Here is a 13,206-nt window from a genome sequence, read left to right as displayed (position 1 = left end):
GTCCATGAAAATATGATAAAGGTATTCTTTATTTTCTTTTAATTCTCATTAATGAAAATGTTTTTATCTTAATAAAAATTAGATTTAGTTTTAATCAATAATTATGCGTAATAGTTTACTAATGCACCATCCTGAAGTGATGTGATAAGGTGGGAAAAACAACTTATATGGTTATCGATGTTATTTACTATACCCTCAATTGTAGGAGTCTAAAGCCTTTTATTTTGTTCGGTAGAACCGCTAAAAATTACGCTTAAAGGAAAACTGCCTTTAGTACATTTAGCAACTATGATTCATACATATACAATTGAATACGCAATCATCTATGTCGATATTCTACTAAGTGATTTAGGTTAGCCTTAAGTGTTTCCCTTAACGAAACAAAGGTTGGATAAGCAAGTGTTAGGATTTCTAGACATCTCGATTTCTCATTGATTTGTCGACATGGAGAACATCTTCAATCCATGCAACAATGTTGAATGCTAGGCCTTCCAAAACTCTTGAATAACTCTCTAGTACTGCTTTTCCTACATCCTGCAAAACATTTCTTAGTCATGTTTTCAAATTCAAAATATTGAGAATCTGTTTGATTTCCTTCTCACCTTTTTGTTCTAAAACTGCTTTCTAACAATAATTATACTCTAATAAGCAATCAACTACGCATCCAAAATCTTTTAAATTTTGTTTTTCTTTCAAAATAAGTGTTTTAGAAACTTAAAACAGAAACATTTAGGAAATAAAATTGTGTCAAGAGACAAACACTTTTAAAAGTGTTTAGGAGAGAAACATATTTTAGAAAACAGAATACTGCCTTTGAAAATAGTAAACAAACAAGCCCAAATGGTATCCTACTGTTAATCTTTTTGGTTAAGTGGAAAATGATGTGCTGATATGCTCACACTATATAGTTTGCTAATCTTACCCGGTTGTGTTGGATCTTGCATGTATCCAAAGAAGTTTGTGAAAGTTCAGGAAATGTTTGCTTCAGGCAAAACAATAAGGACTCAGCTCTCTCAGCTAAAGTGTAGCTTTTGTCATTGTAGTCTGTGTCTTCCATGAGATCCTTTACTTTGCTCCATGATGATATTGAATGGCTCAAACAAGCTTTGCGCCTCCACGTGTACATTGATGATTCAACCTTGTCTACTAACTCCAGTGCTTCAAATTCAGAACTTATTTTGAGACAGTCAAGTAGTTGTTCAGGTGAGAACTTGTCTGAAGTATGCATGAAGTGGTAAATTGAGTCCCCTAAACTTGATCTTCCACTCTGAAGAAATTCATAAAAAGTGTAAAAGAAGAAAGATTAAAGTATAGTCATTTTGATAAAAATGCTGTCAATGCATACAGTATTTATAATAACACGAAAATAATTCTTCTCCTGCATTAACTCAGTCAGTAATTGAATTTTTATCATTAATTTCAAGGGAATATGCATGAGATTACTAGATCTAATTGGATTTGATTGATATTGGTACCTTAACTGAAATTATATCATCCCGTTTTCTACAAAAATCAGCTGCTATTATTGGCTTCCATAAAATGCTTATAAATTTTGATGATAAATTCCAAGACATTTGCTTATGGGGTCACATTTAATGGAATTCTCAAGCACTTGGCAATAGAATTTCTTTCAGCTGGAAAGAAAGAGATGCAGACTTGTTAGAGATGCCTATTTGGAGATTAGTTACTACTTGGTTAGAGACTAGTTACCTTAATCCTCTATTTCGAATTGATTACCTTGAAGGTTTTCTTTCTCATACATAATAATTACTCTAAGACAAATTATATTCTGCAAGAATCAATTTTAGTACAATATTCCTGCTCACTTTTTTAATTTCTGTAAATACATTGTTAACTATTTCAAGACAATAATATTTATCAGGGAACAAAGTTGGAATAGAAGTTTTAATATTTTATTGAAAATTGAAACAGAAGTTTCATTATGTAATTTACCTTCACTCATTCAATCAAATAGTAGTTTTATTTTTCTTTTACCTCTTTCTTTTCAACCATGTTTCACAACAAGGCTCATTTTTGAGATTTCAACTTTCATAATGAGACTTCCAGAAACAAGTTTTTATCTTAAACAATGGCAATTACCAATGAAGACCAACCTTGGGAAGATTATCTATATATGTTTCTGGGATATCTATTTCTGCAAGAAGATTGCTGTTTATTGCCATGGCTGCCTTATGAATTTGATTAGCACAATCCCTTTTCTCTATCAGGTGCTTTCTTGACATATCAGAGAGACCACCAGGGAGAACACAAGGAACTGGCAACCACCACTTCTCATCTTTCCTTGGAACAATTCTTCGAAATGAGGCCCCACGATTCAAATTCCCAGGTATGTTCCCTGCATACCAAAATTCAGTGTCCTGGAAAGTATCTAATATTTCCTGCAAACAATGTTATGTTTATAATTTAAGTCACAAGAAGTGTTCATGAAAACTGATGCAAGATGGAAGAAGCAATTGAGGTTTGTCTTACCATGAGCATTGTGTCAAGCTTCTGCAGTGCAGGGAGGTTGATATAGATGTCTAACCTTGGCCTGCTTTTCATCATCTGAAAGAGAGCATCAGATCATGTTATATACATTTTACAGAGGCCAAACAAGTTCCTTTGAAGATATGATTCTCATTTAGCAAACTTCACCTCCACAAGTGTGCCGTCTTTTAAATATTGTGCAGTTGGAGCAAATTCTTGTATGTAGTCACACACTGATAAGAGAACCTTCATTTCCCTTTTCCACATAGCCTTCTTCTCTGGCTTTAGTGGTTCCAACTTTAAGCTTTCACCAAATACAGTTGCTGCAGAATTCACAAATCAAACACATTCAAGGACAACAAAAATTGCACACAAATATGGGAATACTAGAAAAATACACACTTTCTAATGCATTTTTTTTCCAGAATACTGTCATTTGTTAAAATTTATTTGGATCTCACGAAATTATGTAGGTCTCATCTCATTTCTTATTTAACGAGTGCCCATAATTTTTTAATTCTGATAAATTTTAGCCAAAAGCAGATAGTATGTTCAAGTGTGTTATCAGGCTATGTATTGAGTATTAATACAGTTCAAAATTTACCATAGAGATTGGTAATGGCATTTGAGATTGTAACTGCAGTGCAAACACCTTTCCCACTACCAGACATGTCTTCTCCCAGTAGAAGCTTTGCAAATCTTTCCTTCATCATTTCAAGCTCGGCTAAAGTGGACAAAATTAAGTGAGTCACAATTAAAAATTGTTCTGTACTTATTCAAAGTGTCCTAAAACATCACAAATAGTTACACAAGAAAAGTGCAACCCTACCTGAATCCAAGACATCACTGCCACCAAGTTTATCATCCATTGAATGCTTGCACAGCTTCATTCCTAGCTTAGAGAGAACATTCGGCTTTGCCCTCCACGGAGAAGGTGAAGATTCACTGGCATAGCTGCTCTCATCTACAATCTCAGATTCCGAGCTTGTCCAAGTTTGACAATATGCAAAAGAATCTCCACTCACTGTGGAAAAAGCAGGAGTATTGGAAGGTGAAGAAGTGTAACCCGCATCAGAATTTTCATCATAGTTGGATAATTTATCCATCTTATCTCAAGAATATGTGATTAACTTCTTCAACACCTGCACATAAACGTGAAGGTCAAGTCACAAGTTGAGTTTGTGAGCTGTAAATCGCTTCAAGATCACTTCGAGATATACTGTGTAGGTTATAGAAGCATGCATAGAACTTAGCTTAAAACATACATTTCTCATTGATTTCAAACTATAGATATAGTAAAAGAAAAGGTAAAAAAGGGGTGATCAAAAGAAAAAGCAGATTAATTTGAATGTTCTTGTCTTGTTCTTGTCTTGTTCTCTAGAGAGAAAGAAAAAGCTAAAGCTCCCCAAGAAGGCTTCTTCTGTTAAAGACTCAAAATTGATTTCCCAGCAAAGGGTTGTGAAAGGAACTGAAAAAAAAAATGTCTGCGAACTTTCCGAGGTTGAAACTAACTAAAATTTAAAACTTGAAAGATAACGGTTGGCCATAAAGCAAGGGTTCCCAGCATTCTTTTTCTATGGAACCTTTTTATGTGTTAGATTTGAATTTAAAGTTTGAACTAACACAACACTAGTTAAGAAGGTTTGAAACAGTTCCCTCCTAAGCGTTTGTACCTTTTTCTTCTTCCAGGAACACCTTCCATGCATAAAGCAAATTTAATTACCTCTTTCCATGGCAATTTTCCAGCTAAAAAGGACAGACCAAGTTGCAGAAATTGCCTAATTCTTGGTAGATTTAGACTAAGAGGACAAAGTCAAGATCTGTACTAGTTGAATATGAAGCTAAGATTATTCGGCGTATATAAAATATTTATAGATATACATTTATATATAGATTTCTTGCAATAATTTCAACTGACAATTTAAGATAGACAACAAGAATGTCTAATAAGTGGAATGTGAAATAAGGTGAAGATTAATTTTGTGGTTTTAGAAAAGTAAAAAAAGAATAAAAATAATAACATAAACTCTTCATTTCATGATTGCGATTGGAAAGGAAAAATGATTTATACTTTTACGTTTAAGATGAGTTTGAGAGGTTAGATATTATTTGTTTTTACTATAAATTAAGGAACATTATTTGAGTGCTGTCATTCTAATTTTGTTGGGGACATATTTTTGAAAAAGTATTACCGGACAAAATCATTATTAGACTTAATTAGACTTAATTACAGGAATATAATCACTATTAATGAGTCTATAATTAGACATAATTATAGGAATATAATCACTATTAATGGGTCTATAATTAGTCTTAATTATAGATGTTATGTTAGAAAAATAATCTATACGGTTCTAATGCTATGGTTATATATATATATATCATTGCTATAGATGAAAGACAGATTGAATAAAACAGAAAATATTCTTTCATGGTATCAGAGCACAAAACTCTGATACCCGACAAACACAAAGCAAAGGCAACGGTGCACAACCATGGCAGATGCACCAGAAAAGAATAATGCCAACAAAGCAGAGCACGAAGGAGGAGGTGCTAAGAAGACCTACTCGCCATATGATCTCAACGCGAGTGACAATCCCGGAAACATAATCACGCAAGTCCAATTGCGCGGAGAAAATTACGACGAATGGGCAAGAGCAGTAAAGATCTCGCTTCGTGCCCGGAGAAAATGGGGCTTCATTGATGGAACACATATTCAACCAGAGGATGAGGCACCCGACCTTGAAGATTGGTGGACCGTGCAGTCCATGATTGTCTCTTGGATTCTAAACACCATTGAACCAAGCTTACGATCCACAGTAGCATATGCTGAGACTGCACATAACTTGTGGGAAGACATTAAATAAAGATTCTCGGTCGTGAATGGACCTAGAATTCAACAACTAAGGTCGGACTTGTCAAGATGCAAGCAGGAGGGAATGGTGGTGGCAACTTACTTTGGAAAATTGAAGGTCCTTTGGGATGAGCTTGCTAACAGTGACAAAATTCCATCTTGTACGTGTGGTGGATGCAAGTGTGGGATTGGTGCTCAATTGGAAAAACGAAGGGAGGAGGAGAAGGTTCATCAACTCCTTATGGGGTTGGATGACGCAAGCTACGGGACAGTAAGATCAAACATTCTGGCCTCAGACCCATTGCCGTCTCTGAACCGCGTATATGCTATGTTGGTACAAGAAGAAAGAGTGAGAATGATGGCCAAATCAACGGAAGAAAGGGGGTTGGTCGTGGGTCTCGCGATGCAGGCCAACTACAAAGAAAAAGGGCGTGGAGATATGGTAGAAAAATTAATGACGTGCAGTCATTGCGGTAAAAATGATCACGACATGAAGGGATGCTTCCAATTGATTGGATATCCCGAATGGTGGGGTGACAGACCAAAAAGTGAAGGCAAATGGAAGGGCAGGGGATGCCAAGGGATGCGAAACAAAGGTAACCCGACACGTGCAAATGTGGCACACGCTAGTGGAAGCAACAGTCAAGCCAACAATGACGACAAGAAACTTGAGATGGCAGGTCTGACCAATGAACAATGGAAGGTACTGGTTGATATGATCAGCAAACAAAAATCAAATGAATCAGAGAAAATGACTGGTAAGAGCATTTGGGATTTGTGGATTATTGACAGTGGGGCATCAAACCATATGACCGGGTCACTGGAAAATTTGAGTGAAAAGGAAACTATACAAGGGTGCCCCGTAGGGTTACCCGATGGTGAACGTGTTCTAGCTTGCGAACAGGGAACAGTGACTCTTGAAGAAGGACTTGAATTGAAAAATGTCCTTTATGTTCCCAAATTAAAATGCAATTTACTTTCAGTACCTCAATTGACGGATGAAGAAAATTGTGTTGTAACATTCACTGATAAATTGTGTATTATACAGGACCGCACTTCGAGGACGCTGATTGGAGCAGGTGAACGGAAAGATGGGCTTTATTGGTATCGTGGGGTACGGAAGACTCAAGCATGTCATGTCAAGATGGAAAATCAACTAGCACTTTGGCACCAAAGATTAGGACATCCGTCATTTAAGATTGTGCAAATGCTTCCTGATATAAGTGGGAAATGTACTCGTGATGAGTTGAATAAAGTTTGTGAAGTTTGTGAAAAATCGAAACAAACGAGAGATAAGTTTTTCTTAAGTGCGCATCAAGCTTTGAATATTTTTGATTTAATTCATTGTGACTTATGGGGTCCTTATAAAACTCCTTCATCCTGTGGTGCTTCATATTTTTTGACAATTGTGGATGATTGTTCACGGGCAGTTTGGATCTATTTGTTAAAAGAAAAAACAGAGGTATCAGTGACTTTGAAAAATTTTTTCACACTCATTGAGAGGCAATACAACAAATGTGTTAAAATGGTTCGCTCTGACAATGGAACCGAATTCACGTGTCTAAAACAATATTTCATTCAACAAGGTATCCTTCACCAAACTTCCTGTGTCGGGACCCCGCAACAAAATGGACGCGTCGAACGCAAGCATCGGCATATTCTGAATATTGCCAACTCTTTAGAAACTGGAACGGACCCACATTTTCTTCATGAAGTTGCCTCCTCAAACTTAGATGAATGCATCGTCAACCAACCCATTGCATCTCCCATCCCAGCCAAGGAGGATGCTACCCTCACAGATGACTTCGACCACACTATCAACGACTCCGATCCGTGTATAGAAGCCTCGACGCTACCCGCGGATCCACCGCCGCGTCCGACGGAGACGGCGCCGTCGGTTTCTTCACCACCGCTGACGGCCGCGGTTCCCCTTGGGCGAGGGCATCACGCGAAGCTGCCTTCCGTACGGTTACGCGATTTTGTCGCAGCCACCACGATACCGTCAAGCCCCTCTGTTCCGTCACCTCCTTCAACAGAATCCTCAGGTGTTTCGTATCCTATACATGATTTTGTGAATTGTGATTCCTTTTCTAAACATCATCAAAGTTTTCTTGCCTCTTTACACACCGAGCAGGAACCCCTGTTCTTTTCTCAAGCGGTCCGAGAACCCCGGTGGCGTGATGCTATGGCACAGGAGATTCATGCTCTCGAACTCAATGACACCTGGAAACTCACCGCTCTTCCTCCTGGAAAGAAGGCACTTGGGTGTAAATGGATCTACAAAATCAAATACAACTCGGATGGAACAATTAAAAGATTCAAGGCTCGATTGGTAATTCTTGGCAATCATCAAGTGGAGGGTTTGGATTACAACGAGACGTTTTCTCCTGTCGTAAAGACGGTAACCATTCGCACAACTCTAGCAGTAGCAGCCGCAAAAGATTGGGAGCTTCATCAGATGGACGTTCACAATGCGTTTCTCCATGGTGATCTTGATGATGAGGTTTATATGAAACTCCCTCCTGGCTTCCAAGAATCTCAACCAGGGGCAGTGTGCAAGCTTCAAAAGTCTCTATATGGCCTCCGACAGGCCCCCAAGTGTTGGTTTGCTAAACTATCTTCTTCTCTCACTCGTTACGGCTTCCAACAATCCCAGAAGGATCATTCCCTGTTTACTCTCAATAATAATGACATACAGTTGGTTGTGCTAGTCTACGTTGATGATCTTGTGATTGCAGGGAATAATGGTACTGCTATCCAATGTTTTAAAGGCTACTTAAATCAATGCTTTCATATGAAAGATTTAGGCCGCCTCAAGTACTTCCTGGGGGTTGAAGTTGCTCGCTCCCCCAACGGAATCTTCCTTGGTCAGAGGAAATATGCCTTAGATATCATTACTGAAGTCGGATTGTTGGGTGCGAAGCCCGCCACTACACCATGTGAAGAAAATCACAAATTGAGCTCCGCTACTGGTTCTTTTCTTTCTGACCCGGCTACTTATCGTAGACTTGTTGGGAGGTTAATTTATCTGTGTTTCACTCGACCTGACCTTGCCTACAGTGTCCAAGCTTTATCTCAATTTATGCAAAATCCACGCTCCGAGCATTGGCAAGCTGCTCTTCGTGTTGTTCGATATTTAAAGGGGCATCCTGGACAAGGAATACTCCTACCTCGAGAGAACAACTTACAACTCTTTGGGTGGTGTGATTCTGATTGGGCAAGTTGTCCACTGACACGGAAATCTCTCACCGGATGGTTTATTCAACTCGGCACTTCCCCAATCTCTTGGAAAACCCAGAAACAACAAACGGTTTCTGCCTCCTCTGCTGAGGCTGAATATCGATCAATGGCTAAGACCACCCGAGAATTAAAGTGGATTAAAGACATTCTCGCTTCTCTACATGTTCCTCATCCTGACCCAATTCGTCTTTATTGTGATAGTCAAGCAGCACTTCACATTGCTAAAAACCCGGTCTTCCACGAACGCACCAAACACATTGAAGTTGACTGCCACCTTGTTCGAGATGAAATCATTCACAAGCGCCTTCTTCCATCCTATGTGCCCACACATACACAACTAGCTGACCTTTTCACCAAAGCTCTCGGTGCTAAAAAGTTTGGAGCCATCTTGGTCAAGTTGGGCATTCAAGACTTACATGCTCCAACTTGAGGGGATATTACCGGACAAAATCATTATTAGACTTAATTAGACTTAATTACAGGAATATAATCACTATTAATGAGTCTATAATTAGACTTAATTATAGGAATATAATCACTATTAATGGGTCTATAATTAGTCTTAATTACAGATGTTATGTTAGAAAAAGAATCTGTACGGTTCTGTACGGTTCTAATGCTATGGTTATATATATGTATCATTGCTATAGATGAAAGACAGATTGAATAAAAAAACAGAAAATAATCTTTTGCGGCTGCTACTGCTAGAGTTGTGCGAATGGTTACCGTCTTTACGACAGGAGAAAACGTCTCGTTGTAATCCAAACCCTCCACTTGATGATTGCCAAGAATTACCAATCGAGCCTTGAATCTTTCAATTGTTCCATCCGAGTTGTATTTGATTTTGTAGATCCATTTACACCCAAGTGCCTTCTTTCCAGGAGGGAGAGCGGTGAGTTTCCAGGTGTCATTGAGTTCGAGAGCATGAATCTCCTGTGCCATAGCATCACGCCACCGGGGTTCTCGGACCGCTTGAGAAAAGAACAGGGGTTCCTGCTCGGTGTGTAAAGAGGCAAGAAAACTTTGATGATGTTTAGAAAAGGAATCACAATTCACAAAATCATGTATAGGATACGAAACACCTGAGGATTCTGTTGAAGGAGGTGACGGAACAGAGGGGCTTGACGGTATCATGGTGGCTGCGACAAAATCGCGTAACCGTACGGAAGGCAGCTTCGCGCGATGCCCTCGCCCAAGGGGAACCGCGACCGTCAGCGGTGGTGAAGAAACCGACGGCGCCGTCTCCGTCGGACGCAGCGGTGGATCCGCGGGTAGCGTCGAGGCTTCTATACACGGATCGGAGTCGTTGATAGTGTGGTCGAAGTCATCTGTGAGGGTAGCATCCTCCTTGGCTGGGATGGGAGATGCAATGGGTTGGTTGACGATGCATTCATCTAGGTTTGAGGAGGCAACTTCATGAAGAAAATGTGGGTCCGTTCCAGTTTCTAAAGAGTTGGCAATATTCAGAATATGCCGATGCTTGCGTTCGACGCGTCCATTTTGTTGCGGGGTCCCGACACAGGAAGTTTGGTGAAGGATACCTTGTTGAATGAAATATTGTTTTAGACACATGAATTCGGTTCCATTGTCAGAGCGAACCATTTTAACACATTTGTTGTATTGCCTCTCAATGAGTGTGAAAAATTTTTTCAAAGTCACTGATACCTCTGTTTTTTCTTTTAACAAATAGATCCAAACTGCCCGTGAACAATCATCCACAATTGTCAAAAAATATGAAGCACCACAGGATGAAGGAGTTTTATAAGGACCCCATAAGTCACAATGAATTAAATCAAAAATATTCAAAGCTTGATGCGCACTTAAGAAAAACTTATCTCTCGTTTGTTTCGATTTTTCACAAACTTCACAAACTTTATTCAACTCATCACGAGTACATTTCCCACTTATATCAGGAAGCATTTGCACAATCTTAAATGACGGATGTCATAATCTTTGGTGCCAAAGTACTAGTTGATTTTCCATCTTGACATGACATGCTTGAGTCTTCCGTACCCCACGATACCAATAAAACCCATCTTTCCGTTCACCTGCTCCAATCAGCGTCCTCGAAGTGCGGTCCTGTATAATACACAATTTATCAGTGAATGTTACAACACAATTTTCTTCATCCGTCAATTGAGGTACTGAAAGTAAATTGCATTTTAATTTGGGAACATAAAGGACATTTTTCAATTCAAGTCCTTCTTCAAGAGTCACTGTTCCCTGTTCGCAAGCTAGAACACGTTCACCATCGGGTAACCCTACGGGGCACCCTTGTATAGTTTCCTTTTCACTCAAATTTTCCAGTGACCCGGTCATATGGTTTGATGCCCCACTGTCAATAATCCACAAATCCCAAATGCTCTTACCAGTCATTTTCTCTGATTCATTTTATTTTTGTTTGCTGATCATATCAACCAGTACCTTCCATTGTTCATTGGTCAGACCTGCCATCTCAAGTTTCTTGTCGTCATTGTTGGCTTGACTGTTGCTTCCACTAGCGTGTGCCACATTTGCACGTGTCGGGTTACCTTTGTTTCGCATCCCTTGGCATCCCCTGCCCTTCCATTTGCCTTCACTTTTTGGTCTGTCACCCCACCATTCGGGATATCCAATCAATTGGAAGCATCCCTTCATGTCGTGATCATTTTTACCGCAATGACTGCACGTCATTAATTTTTCTACCATATCTCCACGCCCTTTTTCTTTGTAGTTGGCCTGCATCGCGAGACCCACGACCAACCCCCTTTCTTCCGTTGATTTGGCCATCATTCTCACTCTTTCTTCTTGTACCAACATAGCATATACGCGGTTCAGAGACGGCAATGGGTCTGAGGCCAGAATGTTTGATCTTACTGTCCCGTAGCTTGCGTCATCCAACCCCATAAGGAGTTGATGAACCTTCTCCTCCTCCCTTCGTTTTTCCAACTGAGCACCAATCCCACACTTGCATCCACCACACGTACAAGATGGAATTTTGTCACTGTTAGCAAGCTCATCCCAAAGGACCTTCAATTTTCCAAAGTAAGTTGCCACCACCATTCCCTCCTGCTTGCATCTTGACAAGTCCGACCTTAGTTGTTGAATTCTAGGTCCATTCACGACCGAGAATCTTTCTTTAATGTCTTCCCACAAGTTATGTGCAGTCTCAGCATATGCTACTGTGGATCGTAAGCTTGGTTCAATGGTGTTTAGAATCCAAGAGACAATCATGGACTGCACGGTCCACCAATCTTCAAGGTCGGGTGCCTCATCCTCTGGTTGAATATGTGTTCCATCAATGAAGCCCCATTTTCTCCGGGCACGAAGCGAGATCTTTACTGCTCTTGCCCATTCGTCGTAATTTTCTCCGCGCAATTGGACTTGCGTGATTATGTTTCCGGGATTGTCACTCGCGTTGAGATCATATGGCGAGTAGGTCTTCTTAGCAGGTCTTCTTAGCACCTCCTCCTTCGTGCTCTGCTTTGTTGGCATTATTCTTTTCTGGTGCATCTGCCATGGTTGTGTACCGTTGCCTTTGCTTTGTGTTTGTCGGGTATCAGAGTTTTGTGCTCTGATACCATGAAAGAATATTTTCTGTTTTATTCAATCTGTCTTTCATCTATAGCAATGATATATATATATATAACCATAGCATTAGAACCGTACAGATTCTTTTTCTAACATAACATCTGTAATTAAGACTAATTATAGACCCATTAATAGTGATTATATTCCTATAATTATGTCTAATTATAGACTCATTAATAGTGATTATATTCCTGTAATTAAGTCTAATAATGATTTTGTCCGGTAATATAAATCATTATTAGACTTAATTACAGGAATATAATCACTATTAATGAGTCTATAATTAGACTTAATTATAGGAATATAATCACTATTAATGGGTCTATAATTAGTCTTAATTACAGATGTTATGTTAGAAAAAGAAAGAATCTGTACGGTTCTGTACGGTTCTAATGCTATGGTTATATATATGTATCATTGCTATAGATGAAAGACAGATTGAATAAAACAGAAAATGTTCTTTCAAAAAGATTAGAATTTATCTTGTGAGTTTTTTTTTTATGTTGTTTTCTCGTATATTATTAAGCGGCTTTGTCATTGTTCATTCCTTGTTATTTTAGAGAGCTACTGTATTTTCTTCCATACAGTGAAAATTCAGTTTAGGTGTTTCTTGACTCTATTTTAGTTGTGAAATGTTAATTATATATACTCTAATATAGTGTTTATTAGTTGAAAACATTTTTATTATAAAAATTAAAAATAAAAACAATTTTAAGGAATGAAAATTGTTTAGCGACTTTTGAAAAAGACTAGTAAATATAAGAAATGATAAGTATAACGAGATTGATAACAATACTATGAAAAATTTGAATATAGTAATAACTAACTTTATCTTATCTAATATTGCGAAAATTGTAAAGAAGATTTGAGATACTCTTGTTTATATTAATAATTTTTTTCTTAAAAAAACTTTATTCTTTTATGATGAATGAAACATCATATAAGAACATGTTATTTTCTTAATTCATAGCATCAAATTTTAAAATAGTTGAAAATGAATGAGTTAAGTTTTTGCTTCAAAGTTTATTAGATTTATATGATCTACTCATCATCAT

The 13,206-nt window shown here is 38.4% G+C and overlaps 1 protein-coding gene across 1 annotated transcript; it reads right to left on the bottom strand.

Annotated features, from left to right (window-relative positions):
* Window positions 1-253: 253 nt before the first annotated feature.
* Window positions 254-4,333, bottom strand: LOC137826904 (rop guanine nucleotide exchange factor 2). Its single transcript, XM_068633061.2, has 8 exons — window positions 4,211-4,333; window positions 3,317-3,629; window positions 3,092-3,211; window positions 2,656-2,810; window positions 2,491-2,565; window positions 2,115-2,399; window positions 923-1,267; window positions 254-534 (listed from the first exon to the last, which is right to left on the bottom strand). Exons 2-8 carry the CDS (start codon window positions 3,591-3,593, stop codon window positions 412-414), a joined length of 1,380 nt encoding a protein of 459 aa, XP_068489162.1. The 5' UTR covers window positions 3,594-3,629; window positions 4,211-4,333; the 3' UTR covers window positions 254-411.
* Between the last annotated feature and the right edge of the window lie 8,873 nt (window positions 4,334-13,206).

This window comes from Phaseolus vulgaris, chromosome 8 (assembly GCF_051622355.1).
Source record: "Phaseolus vulgaris cultivar YP4 chromosome 8, ASM5162235v1, whole genome shotgun sequence".
Lineage (NCBI taxonomy): Eukaryota > Viridiplantae > Streptophyta > Magnoliopsida > Fabales > Fabaceae > Phaseolus > Phaseolus vulgaris.
Note: the sequence above shows the minus strand (reverse complement) of the source record. Positions and strands in the feature narration are given on the sequence as shown.

Excerpts from the sequence above, each read along its gene's own strand:
- LOC137826904 (XM_068633061.2), bottom strand. The coding sequence starts at position 3,593 with ATGGATAAATTATCCAACTATGATGAAAATTCTGATGCGGGTTACACT. Across the intron at positions 2,400-2,490 it reads AGCTTGACACAATGCTCATG|GAAATATTAGATACTTTCCA; the intron begins GTAAGACAAACC and ends CATTGTTTGCAG. Across the intron at positions 1,268-2,114 it reads ATATAGATAATCTTCCCAAG|AGTGGAAGATCAAGTTTAGG; the intron begins GTTGGTCTTCAT and ends GAATTTCTTCAG.